This window comes from Calonectris borealis, chromosome 8 (genome assembly GCF_964195595.1).
Source record: "Calonectris borealis chromosome 8, bCalBor7.hap1.2, whole genome shotgun sequence".
Classification (NCBI taxonomy): domain Eukaryota; kingdom Metazoa; phylum Chordata; class Aves; order Procellariiformes; family Procellariidae; genus Calonectris; species Calonectris borealis.
The window spans coordinates 30622080-30636359 of NC_134319.1; the positions used below are offsets into that span (position 1 = coordinate 30622080).

The 14280-nt window shown below is 57.5% G+C and overlaps 1 protein-coding gene across 2 annotated transcripts in view; it reads left to right on the plus strand.

The window, feature by feature from the left end:
- The first annotated feature begins 6193 nt into the window (after nucleotides 1–6193).
- The window catches only part of LMX1A (LIM homeobox transcription factor 1 alpha), a 44229-nt gene continuing 36142 nt past the window's right edge, over nucleotides 6194–14280 (plus strand). Inside the window, exons 1-2 of one of the 2 annotated variants that reach the window (XM_075156761.1) lie at nucleotides 6194–6284; nucleotides 6868–7054. In XM_075156761.1, the coding sequence (XP_075012862.1) occupies nucleotides 6209–6284; nucleotides 6868–7054 (263 nt within the window). In that variant the 5' untranslated portion in view covers nucleotides 6194–6208. Of the gene's footprint in view, nucleotides 6289–6867; nucleotides 7055–14280 lie in introns of both variants that reach the window. The other variant, XM_075156760.1, reaches the window with a different exon arrangement.

Below are 14280 nucleotides of genomic sequence, written 5' to 3' on the forward strand. Positions count from 1 at the left end.
TCCTCAGCACACAGTGGTTGCAGCTGTGCTCGTAAGTGTTTACATGGACCTGCAAGGTTGGAGTTTCATTTAGCCAAGACTTCAAAAAGTGCTTTGAGCCATGCTCAACCTCTCTGATAGGGGTTTAACATAGACAGCGTGATGCCTCTTGGTGCCTTAATTTGAGTCCCTGATATTCAACATTGGCAGAACGGCTCAACACATGGGCAACAGAGAAAAATAAACTGGACAGCAGAGTGGGATCCAGCACCTAGCCCAGATGGCCCTGCACGTGCCCACTGCAGTCAGTGCAAGCAGAGCTTGCGAAGTCCCATGAGTGGTTCACTTCGACTGTCTTGATGCTGATCTCAGTCCACAGTCTGTGAGCAAATCCAGACCACTGCCTGTAATACAAACAGTCACGTTTTGAAGTTGGAAGGGCTCCTGGACACCCCTACTTTTAGCAGCCTACCTTGAGACCCTGGGAAGGTAGTCTCTGGGTTCTGGACCACAAGGTCTCCAGGTTGCACTTTGAGCAGGGCTTGTCCTCTTTCTCCAGATGCCTAGTGGGTTTTTTTGAAAATTTGGTGTGCTTGATCATCTGCTTCATGCACACCCCACCACACGCTCTCCTGCCCTGTGTTTGGAAGGGCAGCGAGAGCATGGGTCACGGATTGTGGCTGCTGTAAGAAAGAGACTGCTTGCTCGTCTGAAAGTGTCGCTAGTGGACAGCGGTCCTATGCAGAGAAAAGAAGTCATTGAGCAACTGAGCTGTATCTGAAATCATTGAAGAGCTGAGGTTTGATGTAATTTCCTGGATTCAATCGTAACCCTCGGATTCCTCATTCATGTTGTGGGCCCCTATTACAATGGTGTCAAAATGCTGCCCAAGAGCAGTGCTTCCCCTAGCCTTACAAAACATAGGGGTGAGTCTCTACAGACACCCCAAGGAGCAAACCCCATAACAGTTAGTAATAACTCAATGGTGTAGTCTTCGTTCAGGATGAATTGCTGCAGGACAACATCAGCTTGGCATGGCTGGATCTTACCCAATCTGCAGCCCTGCAAAATCCTAGTTTTCATAAAATGGTAGAAATCTTAATCATGGATAAGCCAAAGAAAACTTCTATCCTTGCACATACATTCAGCCCCAGCTTGTGTGGAGTTACACCAGCGCAAAGAATTCGAAAATAACACTGAAGAACTAAAAACATCAAGAAATACCAAAGTCCCTTCCAACGTGGGCATTTTTCCTTGCAGACATATGTCATGATGGTGCCTTCAAAATCCAGGCATCAGCCACTTTTCAGGCATAACAAGGAGAGCATAACAGGGTCCAGCTACCAACCCTTCCTACTGAAACCTGGCTCCTCCTATCTCTGAATTTTGCTCTTGCCAGATTCCAGTTGCTGGGTCTTGCCACCACTTTGTCTGAATATCCACTCATTGGTTTCTCCATGAAAACCCTCATAGCCTCAGATTAAGCTCTGACATTTTTTCCTTTGCTCTGGGAATAATAAATAAACCAGGCTTTGGGAATGGCTGGTACAAGGCAAAGAGTCATAGTCTCTTTTCCACCATGCATCGCATCTCATGAGCTTTCTGAGTTAGCAGCAAGTCCCCCCCACCATGGACAAGCTTTGTATTAGTGCACAGGCCAAATGTTTCAAAGCATTTATTTGCTGCTCGCTCTGTAGTGCTCCATGGAGGGGACTTAAAAAAGTAGTGGGTTTAGCCACTTATGATGGGGACCTTGGAAAATGAAAACACCCTTGAACTCCATTGCTTGTGCTAAGCTGGATTTGTTTCTCACCCAGAAAGCAAGCTGGTGTGTTTTCCTGCCCTGTTTTCATTTGGGTTCTGTAGTGGCTGCTTCAGTTTCTACTGAAGTTCCACAACAGCTGTTCCGGATTGGGAATTAAAAAAAAAAAAAAAATCCCAAGCTATAAAGGTTTGATCTGGTTTGCATTCAGTTCAGCTCTGGGCTCTCTGCTGAATTTAGTGATTCAAGGACACGTCCTATAGACCTGAGGTGACTTTCAGATGCGGATGGTGTGACTCTGAACTGAGTGCCACCACCACTGGCCTTTCCTCGAGGACCTCTTGTCTGGGCTGGGCCCTGGACTGCCTTCACCATCACCCCTGAGCTCCCCTGAGATGCTCTCTTTGCTCTCTGGTTTCTCTGCTCGTCCCCTCTCTGTCCCTCGCAGCTCTCCACCTGGGGAGGCTGTGCTGAGCTGGTACCTCCCGGAGCACCAGAGGACACGGGGAGGAGGAGGAGGTGGAATTGCACTGATTAGGAGGCACGTGGGGCTCCCAGAGCTGATGGTGGTGGTGGGGTCAGAGAGGGTGGCTGGGAAGCAGTGTGTGTACCCTCTTTCAGGAGATGATGGCTTATATTCCATGGTGAGGTACATTGTGGTGAAAAGCATGATACAGAGACAGAGAAGCCCTGATAAATCCCCAGGCGTTTGTCAGCGTTAGTGGACAAGGACCAACCTATAGCTACGCAAGACCAGTGGCTGCCACCCCATACCTCTCTTGTCTCTCTCCCTATGCCCTCTGTGCGATTAGCTCTACCCGAGGCAGACTTGGTTTGGGGGATTTCAGTCATAAAGGGAGAGGATTTTGTCACCCCAGGGATATTGGAATTGGGCTGATTTCTGGCTTGCCTCTGTACCCAGGGCCAGCCCGCCCAGCTGGGTGTGCAGCAGCGGATGCCTCTAAAGGGCTGTGAGCGTGGCGGGAAGGAGAGGATGGTGTAGAGGGATGTGTGGGCAGTGCTTTGTCTTCTGGGTCAAGTTGGCTTCAGGCATTAAAGGCACCCTGATGATGCCCAGTGCCTCCTGTCCCAAGGGAGGTGGCTGGAGTGCGTGTAGGGAGCACAACTCATCTTCATCATCTTCCTCTTTGGTCTCCTGTATGCCTGCTTCTGGGTCTAGCCCTTCCGGCACCTGTGTGGTTCTGCATCTGCTTTGCTGGCCAGAGTTAAGGTGATGTTGGAAGACAGATCTGGCTTTCTACTGGCTAGGACCATGTCTGTTGCAGTGGCTGTGGTTACCCACCCTTGGAGCTGAGCACTGCTGACCTCCTTCCAGCAGCAGATGGCAGGGACCTGCTGGTCCACCCAAGCTCCTCGTCACAAAATGTGAGAGCTGGGCAACCCCAGCAGGTAAACTGTTGGGGGAGATGTGCACTTCCAACACTGCAGGCTTGTTAATTTGGTAGGCAGCTTCTGTTTAATGCTGTTTTTCCCAGACCACCCAGTTTTTCTAACACCTGGCTGCCTGCAGACCCTACAGCTAGAAGGAGAAAGCCTAGTCCTGCTTCTCCTCTGGTTTAATTCTCTTCAGCTGCTGATGCTGGGGGCTGCTGCACTTAATTCAGCCCTGGGTGAGCTAATCATGGAAACCCTGACCCTCAGAGGATGCAGCGAGCTGGCTGAAAGTCTCCCCCCAAACTTTTGTAGGGCCATTGCTCAAGGTGAAGATGTACTTTTGGAGGGGAAAGGTGAAATTGCCAGGGGACCCTGTAAATGCCCCAACCCCCCCGCCCCAGTGAGGGGGTTTTGGGAATGTCTGTTGCATGTTTTACTCGTTCACCTGGTGACCATCCTTTGCACAAAAGAGGGTGTGCTCCAGTGCCCGTGATCTGTGTGGGAGCTGGTGTGTAAATCATGGGCAGCAACACCCTGCTGCAGACCCCTCGGTGTGATGCACCGGGCCCATCCCGCAAGCCTGATCCTTCACAGATGAGCCAGCAGTTGTGCACGAGAGCTGCGAGGTAAGGCAGTCGCCAGACCCCTCCTCACCTCGGGAGGAGGAGGAGGGGCAATTCCATGGGGTGACAACATCTGGGGGGGGAATGACTCCATCCTGGCTGTTCCTGCATCTCTGATCAGACCAAATCAGGTGGGTGGGCAGTCTGAGTATATAAGCAAGGTGCCCTGCACAGGGCCAGAGTTTTTAGCAGTGCTGAAGAATGGCTTCCCCACCCCACGGGGCTGGCCCCTGGCTGTGTAAGGAAAATCTACTGCCCTGCACAGCTCTGCAGCTGGGGTGGGGTGGGGTGGGATGGTTGTGCTGGTTTGCACAGGGAGGAAGAGTAGCGTATGGTGCCCAGAGCCCCTGGTCACGCTGCAGTCCTTGCTGGGCTGGTGTCTTGGCAATCTGGCTACCCAGAAACTTGGCTGGAGCTGCTCGGAGACCTTCAGGAGAGACATCAGAGTCCGGTGCCTCCCTGCTGCAGCTGCAGCTCAGCCTTCCTGGGTGTAAGGGATCAGAGCTGTTTCACACTGACCTGTGTGATGGTACCAATGCTTTCGTGCCTGACCTCCCAGTATAGTTATACTGGGATACCGAGGGGCTGTCCGAGGACCCTGTTTCCCTCTCCCATGGGACTTTGGCAGGGTGGTGATCCACCCATGCTAACCTGTGGCCTCTCTCCTTCCTACGAGCTCCCAAAGGACACGACCTTGGTCCCTGCATCACCCGCGTCATCTGGGCGTGGGGAACACTTGGTGACGAGGATGCCCCACGGAGATGCTGGGAGCGTTCCTGCCCCTGGTGCCAAGGTCACCGGTGAACACAGGAGGTGAGGCCCCTAAAAACCTCCCGTCCTCCAGCAGTCTGTAGTGGGTCCCTCGCAGCTCTGCAGCCAATTTCTCCCCCACCAGCTGGAGAGGGGGGGACCCAGCTCTCCTCCGTGCCGGGGGACGCCGTAGCCCCGCTGCTCAGGCTGCTCCGACAGCGGCAGGTACGCGGCCCCGGCCCCGCTGCGGGCAGCTTCGGACCTGCGGGGCCCGTGAAATTCCCCCCAAAAATAGCGAATCCCCCGCCTCGGGCAGGAGAGAAGGGGAGAGCCGGGCGGGACGGGAAATCGCCAGGGCTGCGGGAAGGCTCCAAGTTCCCTGGCCGGGCGGGATCTTTCCTCCGCGGGTTTCTCCTCCCCGAAACCGATGCGGTTTGGCGGAGCCGGAGCGGCGCTTTCCCGGGGCCGCCTCCCCCTGCGGCTCCGCGGTAGCGGACCGGGCCCTGCTCGGCGCCAGTGATCACCGGCGACGAGCCCTCTGGGGCAGCTCTCCGGCTTTGGTGTTTTGTGGTTTTGTGTTGTTTTTTTTTTTTTTCCTTCCCCCTCCCAGCACTCATTTTCCTTAAATACTCCGGAGCGGCGGGAGCGAGGCGCCCGGGGCGATGCGCAGCGCGGGGGAGCGCATCCCCGCCGGGGACCGCATCCTGCCCCGGCCGCTTCCTCCCTGGGCCGGGGACCGGCTTTCCCCAAAAACTCCCGGCCTGGGCTTCTCCTGGAAGGGGGAGCTGATTTCCAGCCGGTTTCGCTACCGGGAGAGCCGCGGTGGCGGGGCACCACCCTCCACCTTTTTTTTTTTTTTTTTTCCTCCTTCTTTTTGGCTTGCTTTCCAAGAAAAGAAGAAAAAAAAGCCAGGGAGCGGAGCGGAGCCGGGGCTGTCCCGGCGCCCCGCGGGGCTGCCCGGCCGTGCCCCCCGGAGCCGGGAAGGGCCGCCGGCCCCTCGAGGCGTGGCGGGGCCGGTGCCTGCAGCCAGGCAGGAGAGCGGGGAGGAAACTTATTTCGAGTGGGGTGGAGAGGGGAGGGCAGGGCAGGGGGTGGGGGTCGGGCAGGGAGGTATCAGCTCCAGGAAATGTGCCTTGGCAGCAGTCGGACGGGCGCTTCCCCGCAGGTTGGTGCGCTCCGCTCCGGAGCCGTCCAGGGCGCGGCGGCTCGCTCCCCAGCCCGGGCAGCTCCGGCGGCGGGGAGGCCGGGGGAGGCCAGCCCGGGGAGGCAGGAGCCGCCGCCGCAGGATCCCCCCGGAGCGGTGGCTGCGGACGCCTCTCCCGCCGGCTCCCCGCAGGAAGGCACCGCCCGGGCCGCCCCAGGTAAGCGGCCGAGCCCCGCCGACGGCAGCCCCGCATCCTCCCGTCCCGCTGCCGCGGGGGGCCCCGGGGCCGGCCGCCCCCCGCGTCGGGACCGCGGGGCTGGTGGGATGCAGCCCGGGGCAGCGGCTGCGAAGCCGGAGCGGGGGGTCCAGGGGGGTTTCTCCCGCTCGGCGGCAGGGAGGGAGGAGGGGAGCGGGGCGCCCCGGGAGCGGGCGGGCAGCCGGGCGGGGAAGCCCCGGCCGGGGGCGGTGGGGCCGGCGGCCGGGGCTGAGCGCGGCTGTCTGGGCTGTGTTGGCAGGCGGGCGGCGCGGCCCCCTCGCCCGGTCCGGCTCCCCACCATGCTGGACGGGCTGAAGATGGAGGAGAGTTTGCAGAGCGCCCTGGACCCCGCGGCCCCCTTCTCCTCCCTGCTGGGTAAGTCTGGGCACCCCGCTTGCCCTCCCGGGGACACCCTCCCCAGGATGGGGCCCGAGCGATGGGCACAGGGGGGTCCGGCGGGGCCCGGGGGCAGCTTTCCTCCCGGCTCGTTCCTGCCCGCAGCCCTGCCCGGCGCCGCGCCGCTGCCTTTGCCCGGGGAGTGCCCCCGGCGCCCGCCTTCCCCGCTCTCGTTCCGTTCCGCGATTGCATTAAATTGTGTGTGCCCCCCCGCCCAGTGCAACGAAGGCCTTTCCTTCGTATCGAACAAGAAATAATTTTTTGTTTTTCTTCGTTTTAATATCGGTTTCAAACAATCGCCCTCTCTCCGAGCTGCGGCTCTGCCGCCGCCTTTCCAAGAGGAACGAAATTAGGGGCGATGTCCCCTCCCCGAAGCTCCCCTAAGGCACAGGTCCCCCCCGGATCTCGGAGCAGCGCCCCGCACACCCCCCGGCCCCCCCCGACCCACCAGCCTGTGCGGGGGAAACGAGAGCAGCGGGATCCTCCGTCCATCCCTCGCCCGGCCCGTCTCCCCGTCCACCTTTCCCTCCACCCAGCCCTGTCCCCGGGTCCTTCCCCGCAGGCAGAGCCGCGACCCCCAAGTCGGTGTGCGAAGGGTGTCAGCGAGTTATTTCGGACCGGTTCCTGCTGCGCCTGAACGACAGCCTGTGGCATGAGCAGTGCGTCCAGTGCGCGTCCTGCAAGGAGCCCCTGCAGACCACCTGCTTCTATCGCGACAAGAAGCTCTACTGCAAGCTGGACTACGAGAAGTAAGTGCCCCCCTGCCCCCCGGTGAGCCCCCCATCGCCCCGCTCCCACCACCCGCAAAGCCCCAACGCCCTGCCGAAAGCACAGGGGGCCGGGGGGCTCGGCGTCCCCCCGCAGCTCCCCGCTTCCCCTGCCCCGTGTGTCCCAAGAGGCATCAGCCTTACGGTGCTGCGTGGCGAGTTGTGCTTCTCCCTTGCAGCCTCCTGGCACCGCCGGTTCTCCCCTTGTAGAGGTGTTCCGTTGCGCTGGGTTTGTGCCTTGGGAATTTAGGAGCCTTTTGTTGGGAGCCTGTGAGACCCCCGGTAACCCTGGGGCTGCGGAGGGACGGGGCCAAGCATTTTCCTGTCTCCTCTGGCTTTATTTTCCTACTGAGCATCTGCAGGAGGAACGTTATATCCTCCCTGACCTGGTCCTGGACAGGGCTATTTTCCTAATATCCCCACAGGCGGGGCAACGCTATTGCTGCCCCTGGGTCGGATGGGGAAACTGAGGCACTCGACAGGGACCAGGGAAGGCCCAGCTGAAATCGGAGTGTTTGTTGTCACACACCGGAGGCTTTGCCTGCGCCTGGGGCTGTGATGGAGCAGGAAATTTGGGTGTAAGTGGTTAAAGCTTCCAGCCCCAATGCTTCCCCTTTGGCAAATGTGGGGCTGGGGGGGAAAAGAAAATGAGAAAATGATTTTTCTTTTTTTAAAGAAAAAGCTTTCCAGTGGGAATGGGGAGAAGGCTGTTGAGTCTTTCCTCTCCTGCAGCTGCTTTCGTTTTTTCCTGCTCATCCCACTCTTGCCGTCCCTGCTGGACCCCACTCCCTGGCTGGGTTTCGGAGCTGTTAAATTTCTGTTGTCTCCAGGCTGGTTCTTTCTTGAGGAGGGTGTAGATGGGGGGGCCGGATCCCTCGCTATGGCGATAGCACGGCTGCTGGAGCCCCGCGATTGAATTCCCAGGTCGCTATTATATGAGAAAACAGTCGTCGGCGATGCTCTCGTCCCTGGCCTTCGGCGGGTCGGCGAGCGTGCCGGGGGCTAGCCCTGCTCCAGGCCTTTTTAAAGTTTTTTTCCTTTAAGACCCGTATTGTGGGTCTGAGTTTAATCACTATGGATACAAGGCAAATTGAAAGCAGAATTTGTGCGCGTGACCCTGTTTTCAAATGTTTACGAAAGAGCGGAAGAATTAGCTGCCGTGAGAGTGGAAAGGAAAGAGCTGCGTTAGGGGTTTTTCAGGCAAAAATTTGTCGAGATTGGGTGCGCTGCTTGTTTGTCCGTAGAAATTTGGTCACCGGTTCCCGTAGGTTTCCAACACAATTTAATGTGCATTTTCTGCTCTATCAATATCTCCGTTTGGAGCATTAAGGGGACATTGGGGTAAATATCACCGCAGAAATGCCTTTCCAGCTTGCAGTGGGTTTTACTCTCTGCGCATTCGAGTGTAGCTTCTGAATGCTGGAAGCCGGCTCCAACCTGAAACCCTCCTCCTATGTCTCTTGGCCGTGAAAGAAATCGGTGCCGCAGTTGGCTTCTTGCTGTGCCCATCTCGCTGTCGGGATGGACAAGGATGATTATGGAAAAAAAAAAATGTCAGAAGTATTTCCTAGGCTGCGGCGGTGGCATGGTTTATCCTGGTTATTTCCCGGCTGCGTTTGGATCAGTAACTTCTGCTTGGGCTCTGCGGCAGGCGGTTTCCCCGAGGTGTGATGGTTTTAGCCCTGAACTGCTGCCGGCCTCTTCCCCCTCCTGCACCCGTCTGGCCTTTCTCTTATGTTGTTGTCCCCTTGAATTTTATTTTATTTCATTTTATTTGGCGTGGGGCTGCAGGTCTATGTCTCTGCTCCCTCCATCCTCCCGACGGGGCTCTCCGCCGTGCCGGTGGTGCGACTCCTTACCTGGGGACAGCAAGGATGCAGGGCAGAGTCCCAAAGAACCCTTTCTTTTGGGCTCTGCGGAGCTTTACATATTTAATAATGTGTTTAATAAAAAACCCTCTTTCTTTGCCCAAACTGCCCGTCCTATCTTTGGGCTGAGCATTTTCCCCGGCTGCAGGAGTACTGTGCCTGCCTCCGCCGCCGTGCCGATGCTGGGGCTTTCAGTGCGAAACACGCAGGGGAAGAGCGGCTGCTCTTGGACTGAGCTAATTATCTCGAGCCGAGAGCTGGCTAATTATCACGGGCGATTGACAATCCTTGCGCTGAGCGTCTCACGGTTGCAATGGATGGTGTAAAGCGGCCGATCCTACCGGCGGTCCCGCCAGCGGAGCCGGGCTCCGGGGGCCTCTCCGTCGGCACAGCGGCGCTCGCCGGGAGGGAGGGCTGGGGTGTCGGGGAAGTGGTCGGGATCCTACCTGCCAGTGTTGTGCTGGTGTTGGTTTTTGTTTGTTTGTTTGTTTTTTTAATTGAAAGAAGGGATTTCTCTTCCAGATGGTGACTATTGGGGTGTTTTACCGGCGATGAGTAGGTGCAGTATTTTCTGACACGTATCTTCGCTCTCTGTTTGAGCTCCGTTTATAACAAAGCTGCAGAGGGTTAACGATGGAGCGTGAGATGGCAGAGTTATGCCTTTAGTTATAAATACACCCGTGGAAAGTGTTACGGGCAGTTTTAAGTGAGCATCTGACTTGCCGGACTCTAGAAATTGAGGAATCATTTATTAAAACAGATGTTTTACGTTTCTTTGTCTTTCATAAAGAAGACGACCTTGGGAGAGGACCTGGAGAGGATGGATTAAAGACCGGCGATGTCAGGCCGGGTCTCGGCATCTCTTTGGGGTGCTCAGGGCCGCAGCTCAGGACCCGTGGGCAGTTCGGAAAGTGATGCTGGCCGGGGACTCGGTGGGGCCGGGGGTCACTCGTGGACCCGTTTCCCCGGCGCTGGCGGGGAGGGCTCCTGGGGAGGGACCGCTCAAGCCCGCGCCCTTGGGACGGCGTCTATTTGGGGCAGAGGACGTTCGTTACAGAACATCCTGAATCCCGCGGCAGCCCCCGGCGCTTGTCCAAACCTGATAAGTCTCAACTATGACAAGGTTCAGGCTTCGCCCTGGCTGGCTCCCCGACTGCAGAGCCCCGGGGACGCACCCCGGCTGTGGGGCCCCCGCATTAGTGACCAGGGGGATGGACTTTTCTGGTGGTGGGTTTTGGGGGCGCAACATCAAACCTGGCTATAAATGGAGAGGGGTGCTGAAAGCAACGGGGCTGGCAAAAGGGCTTGCCCCAGGGACTCAAAATCCACATGAGGATGGGAACGGCTGAGCTCCGCTCGCCCAGAGGCGTTTCATGGTGGGTTTGCAAGAGCCAGAGCCATAGGGAGGACCTGGAGCCGCGGGGACATCCCGCTCGACCCCATCCCGAAGCCCCACCGCGGGCGATGCCGACAGCGTGCAGAAACCCCGCCGGCCGGTTCTGGGGGCCGGGAGCGCTGACAGCGGTGCGGTGGTGACAGGGGGCGCAGCTGGGGAGCGTGGCGACGGCGGGACGGCTTTGGCACGTCCCCAGCCGCGGCGCAGAGCCCCGGCCCCAGCCCCGGCTGGCAGGAGCAGATGGCCAGCACATCTCGGAGCAGGCCTGGCATGTGGGCGCCGGCAGCGGAGGGGCGGCTGCGGCCCCCGAGCCGCCGCCGTCGTGCCGGGCTCCCCGGCCGAGGAAGGCAGTTGTGTGATGCTCGCCCTGTCTTCGCACGGCTTGACGGCTCTGTGCCATTGCCAACTTCTGCACCGTCGTTGCAAAGCTCCCCCTGCTTGGCTCCGAAATCCCCTGCTCCTGGAGTCATGGGGTTGTGTGGGTGCCGCCTCCTCCTCTGTGAATTAAAACAAGGAGGCGCATCCGGCTGCGAAGGAAAAAGAAAAAAAAAATCCTTCCAACCTCTGAATGCGCACAAAAGAAACAAAAGAAAGAAACTCATCGATGTTGGGTTTTAAAATCCCACCCAGCATCTTTGTATGGGGGATGAGCCTGAATCCCTGGCAGCGTGGTCCCGGCAGACCGTGGCTGGCTCTGCCCAGGGGGAAGGTGGGATCTGCGTGGCTCGGGGCAGCGCAGCCTCCTCTCGCCCGCCGGAGGCTCGTCTGGCAGCTGCTAGCGTGGAGGAGAGAGGGAGAAGAGGTTTGAAGCATGGTGGCTGTTTATCTTCCTTAATGTGGGTAACGAATGTAATTGCACAATTAGCTGCAAACCGTGGCGCTGCTTCCCCGGCCCGGAAGGGTTGCGAGGGGGATAATCCCAAATGGATTGAACGAATAAGGTGATGCCGATGCTGAACGCTTCAGGGCAGCCTGGTCCCACTGGCCGGAGACTTCCTATGGTCTGGGGGGTTTATGCTGGCGATTCACAGACCTTTACCTTCTCTCTCCTGGAGAAATGGGACTTTTTGCTCTTCTTGTGGCTGATGGAAGAGAACGGTCCCTCCAGAGAGCTACGGGTCAGCCCAACTACAGTGCAACATGCCCTCCGGAGGTTCTTTTCCCTTCTTGTAGGGCATCCAATGGAGAGGACGGTGCTAACTTGGGTTTTTCCATCTGGCCAGGCACTGGGGGCAGTCAGGCTGGCCTGGACGGGGTAGGAGAGCACGTGGCAGCTCTGCGGCACGAAGTCCCTCTTGCTGGTCTCTCTTTTCCCATCCCTCAACTTTTTCTTCTAACGCTTCCCATCCTTCTTGCCTGCTGTCCATCCCCACCCAGCGCCTTGCATCCCCCAGCAAACCCCTCTCTGTCCTCACCCCCTTTCCCACAGCTCCCGGAGGAAACGTGCCGACTCTTTGCGGGCTGGGATGAACGCGGCTGCGGGGCAGCCGAATCTGGCCTCGTCCCCACCAGGGATGCGGTGGTGGGTACTGCCGGGCTGGGACCAGGCGCCGGTCCTTTGTTTTTTGTTATTAAGTCGCCTTGTTATGCCGGCAGGGGGGAAAGGAGGGAAGCAGCGGGATGCGGCGATGAGAAGGGCATTACGGAGGCCGCTGCGGGATCTACTCTGGAAACCCAGGCGAGCAAAATACGCCTTGTCCCCGTCTCCGCCACCCCCGTCCTCCTGCGTGCCGCTCGCGGGGCTCCCCCTTTCCAAAGGGAGCGGAGAAGAGATTTGGCGTCTTGCCCCTTCCCCCTGCCCTTAATTAGATTTGTGTCTTACAATTAATGTTTCATAGAAAGGCCTGGAAGGGAGCGATGTTCGGCAGCTTGGGAGCGAGGCAGCCGAATATACTCGTCATCTGTCCCCCTGTGGTGGGGACAGGGGTGGCTTTGGGGTCGACTTTTCTCCTGCTCGTGGGCTGTGGGACCCCGGAGGCTGCGGGTCGGCACCGGCAGAGCTGGGATCTGAGCATCCTTGGGACCCTCCATGGTTTCTGCCATCTTATTTCAGACCTGCAATGATTTTTTTTTTTTCCCCTTTTTCTTTCTTTCTTTCTTTCTTTCTCCCCCCGTAGCACAGCGCTCCCTGATCAGCCCTGGACGGGGCGCTTGGAGCTGGGGGAACCGCTTCAGATCTTTGCAATCCCGATGAAGGCGCCGAAAAAAAATCAGCTTGGGGGAAGAAAAAGGGGTTTGTTTCGGTTTGATGAGAATTTTGTCTCCACCAGCTGGAGAGACAGCTGGGGTCCTCTCCTGCCCCGGCTCGCCAGCCCTCGCCTCGCCGGTTCTTCACCTGCTCGCAGCCGCCAGGCGCAGGGAGGGATTTGCCGAGCCGTGGATTTAAGAGAGCCCAGAATCTGGTTTCTTGCTCGATCCCTCCTTGGGGAGCTTTGCAGCAGGGTCTAAACCTGATGCTCTGGTCACCCACAGCCAGTTTCGGAGAGGGTGGTGGCCTCGGGTGTTAGCCGTGCTGCCAGCGCGCCGGCAGGATTTGCCGGCGGCCGCACACGCTGCCGGGGAGGCTGAGCTCCACCGGCTGCCCCTGTCCCCGCTGGCAGCAGTGGGGTGGCCTCAATATACCCAAACCCGCAGCGGTTTCTGACTCTGATCCTGCAGACTCACCCCAGGGTGCAGCCGGGGGAACCTCAAAGCACCTTCTGCCTCGGAGGGGGAGAAGAGGACTTTGAGGGGTGAGGGTTGGTGTCCTCTTCTGCTCCCAAGGGTGCAAGTCCCGCTTCTGGCTGAGGAGGGGGAAAACCCGACAGTTTGAATCAGGTTTGGGTCTGGATTCATGGTTCCCCACTTCGGGTGAACCCCGCGGTGTGCAGCCAGGGGGGATACTCAATACATCCCCTGTCCCAGATGGTTTCTTCTCAAGATGCTCTTTGTGCTCCATTTTGTCTCTGGCTCGTGTCCTCTGCAGACGCGAACACGGGGTGGGGACACTGGCACCGGCACGGGGACAGGGGGCCTGGGCTGGAGGACTGTGCCTCTGCCTGCAATTTAATAAAGCATCTCCTCTGTAACAGGAGTAAAGAATGGCTTTAAAGCAGGGAGAAAATATTTGCATTTTATTATGGTGAAACACGGGGGTTGACTCAAATTTTATTTTTTTTTGTAAGTATGTTTTAATGAGAAATGTGAATTTCTGTATTTGTAAAGGATTTCAGAAGGGAGAGGTGGGGGGGACTAACGGTGCTCCCTGTCGTGGCAAACACCGCGCAGACGTGTGTGAAAGCCTCTAGCCACAGTGTGCTAGCCTGCAACTTCCATTTTGTTCCTCAAGACTTTTAACCTGGAAGGAATCCTGCCTGGGCAGAAGGAAGCCCAGGTCCCCGGGTATCTTCTGGTGCTGTTGGCCCTCAGGGGCAATGGAGGCACCCGGGTTGTCTCGTGCGTCTCTGTGAAACCGGCAGGCATCTCGTTGCAGCTCTGTTTGAGGTTTGGGTTTGTTGTCTTTTTTTTTTTTTTTTTTTTTTTTTTTTTTTTTTTTTTTTTTAAGATCGTCAAACCTTGGTTGCCCAGGAGAGGAGTTCTGTAATCCCTGGCTTCCCACCCCAAATATTTACGGACAGCCAGATCCTGAAGCTTTTGCAAAAGGCGCGGGGCAGGGTGACCGCTGAGCAGTGCCGTGCCAGGGCTGCGCGGGTGGCAGTCGTCTCTGTTTATTTGGGGCTTTTTCCTATCAAAGGGCTCTGTCTCCTGGCTTATCTGTTTTGTTGGGACCTTATTAACAAAGATTAATTTCTTCAGCTTGTCTGGGATCCTTCAGGTGCTCCACGTTGTGTAGGCTGGCTATCAGGAGGGTGGCATGCGCGTTTCTCAGTACGGGGCTGAAATCATGTTGTGTTCAATGCAAACAATTTATTTTCTCATATTGCACTGTGTGCTTGCACGGACCT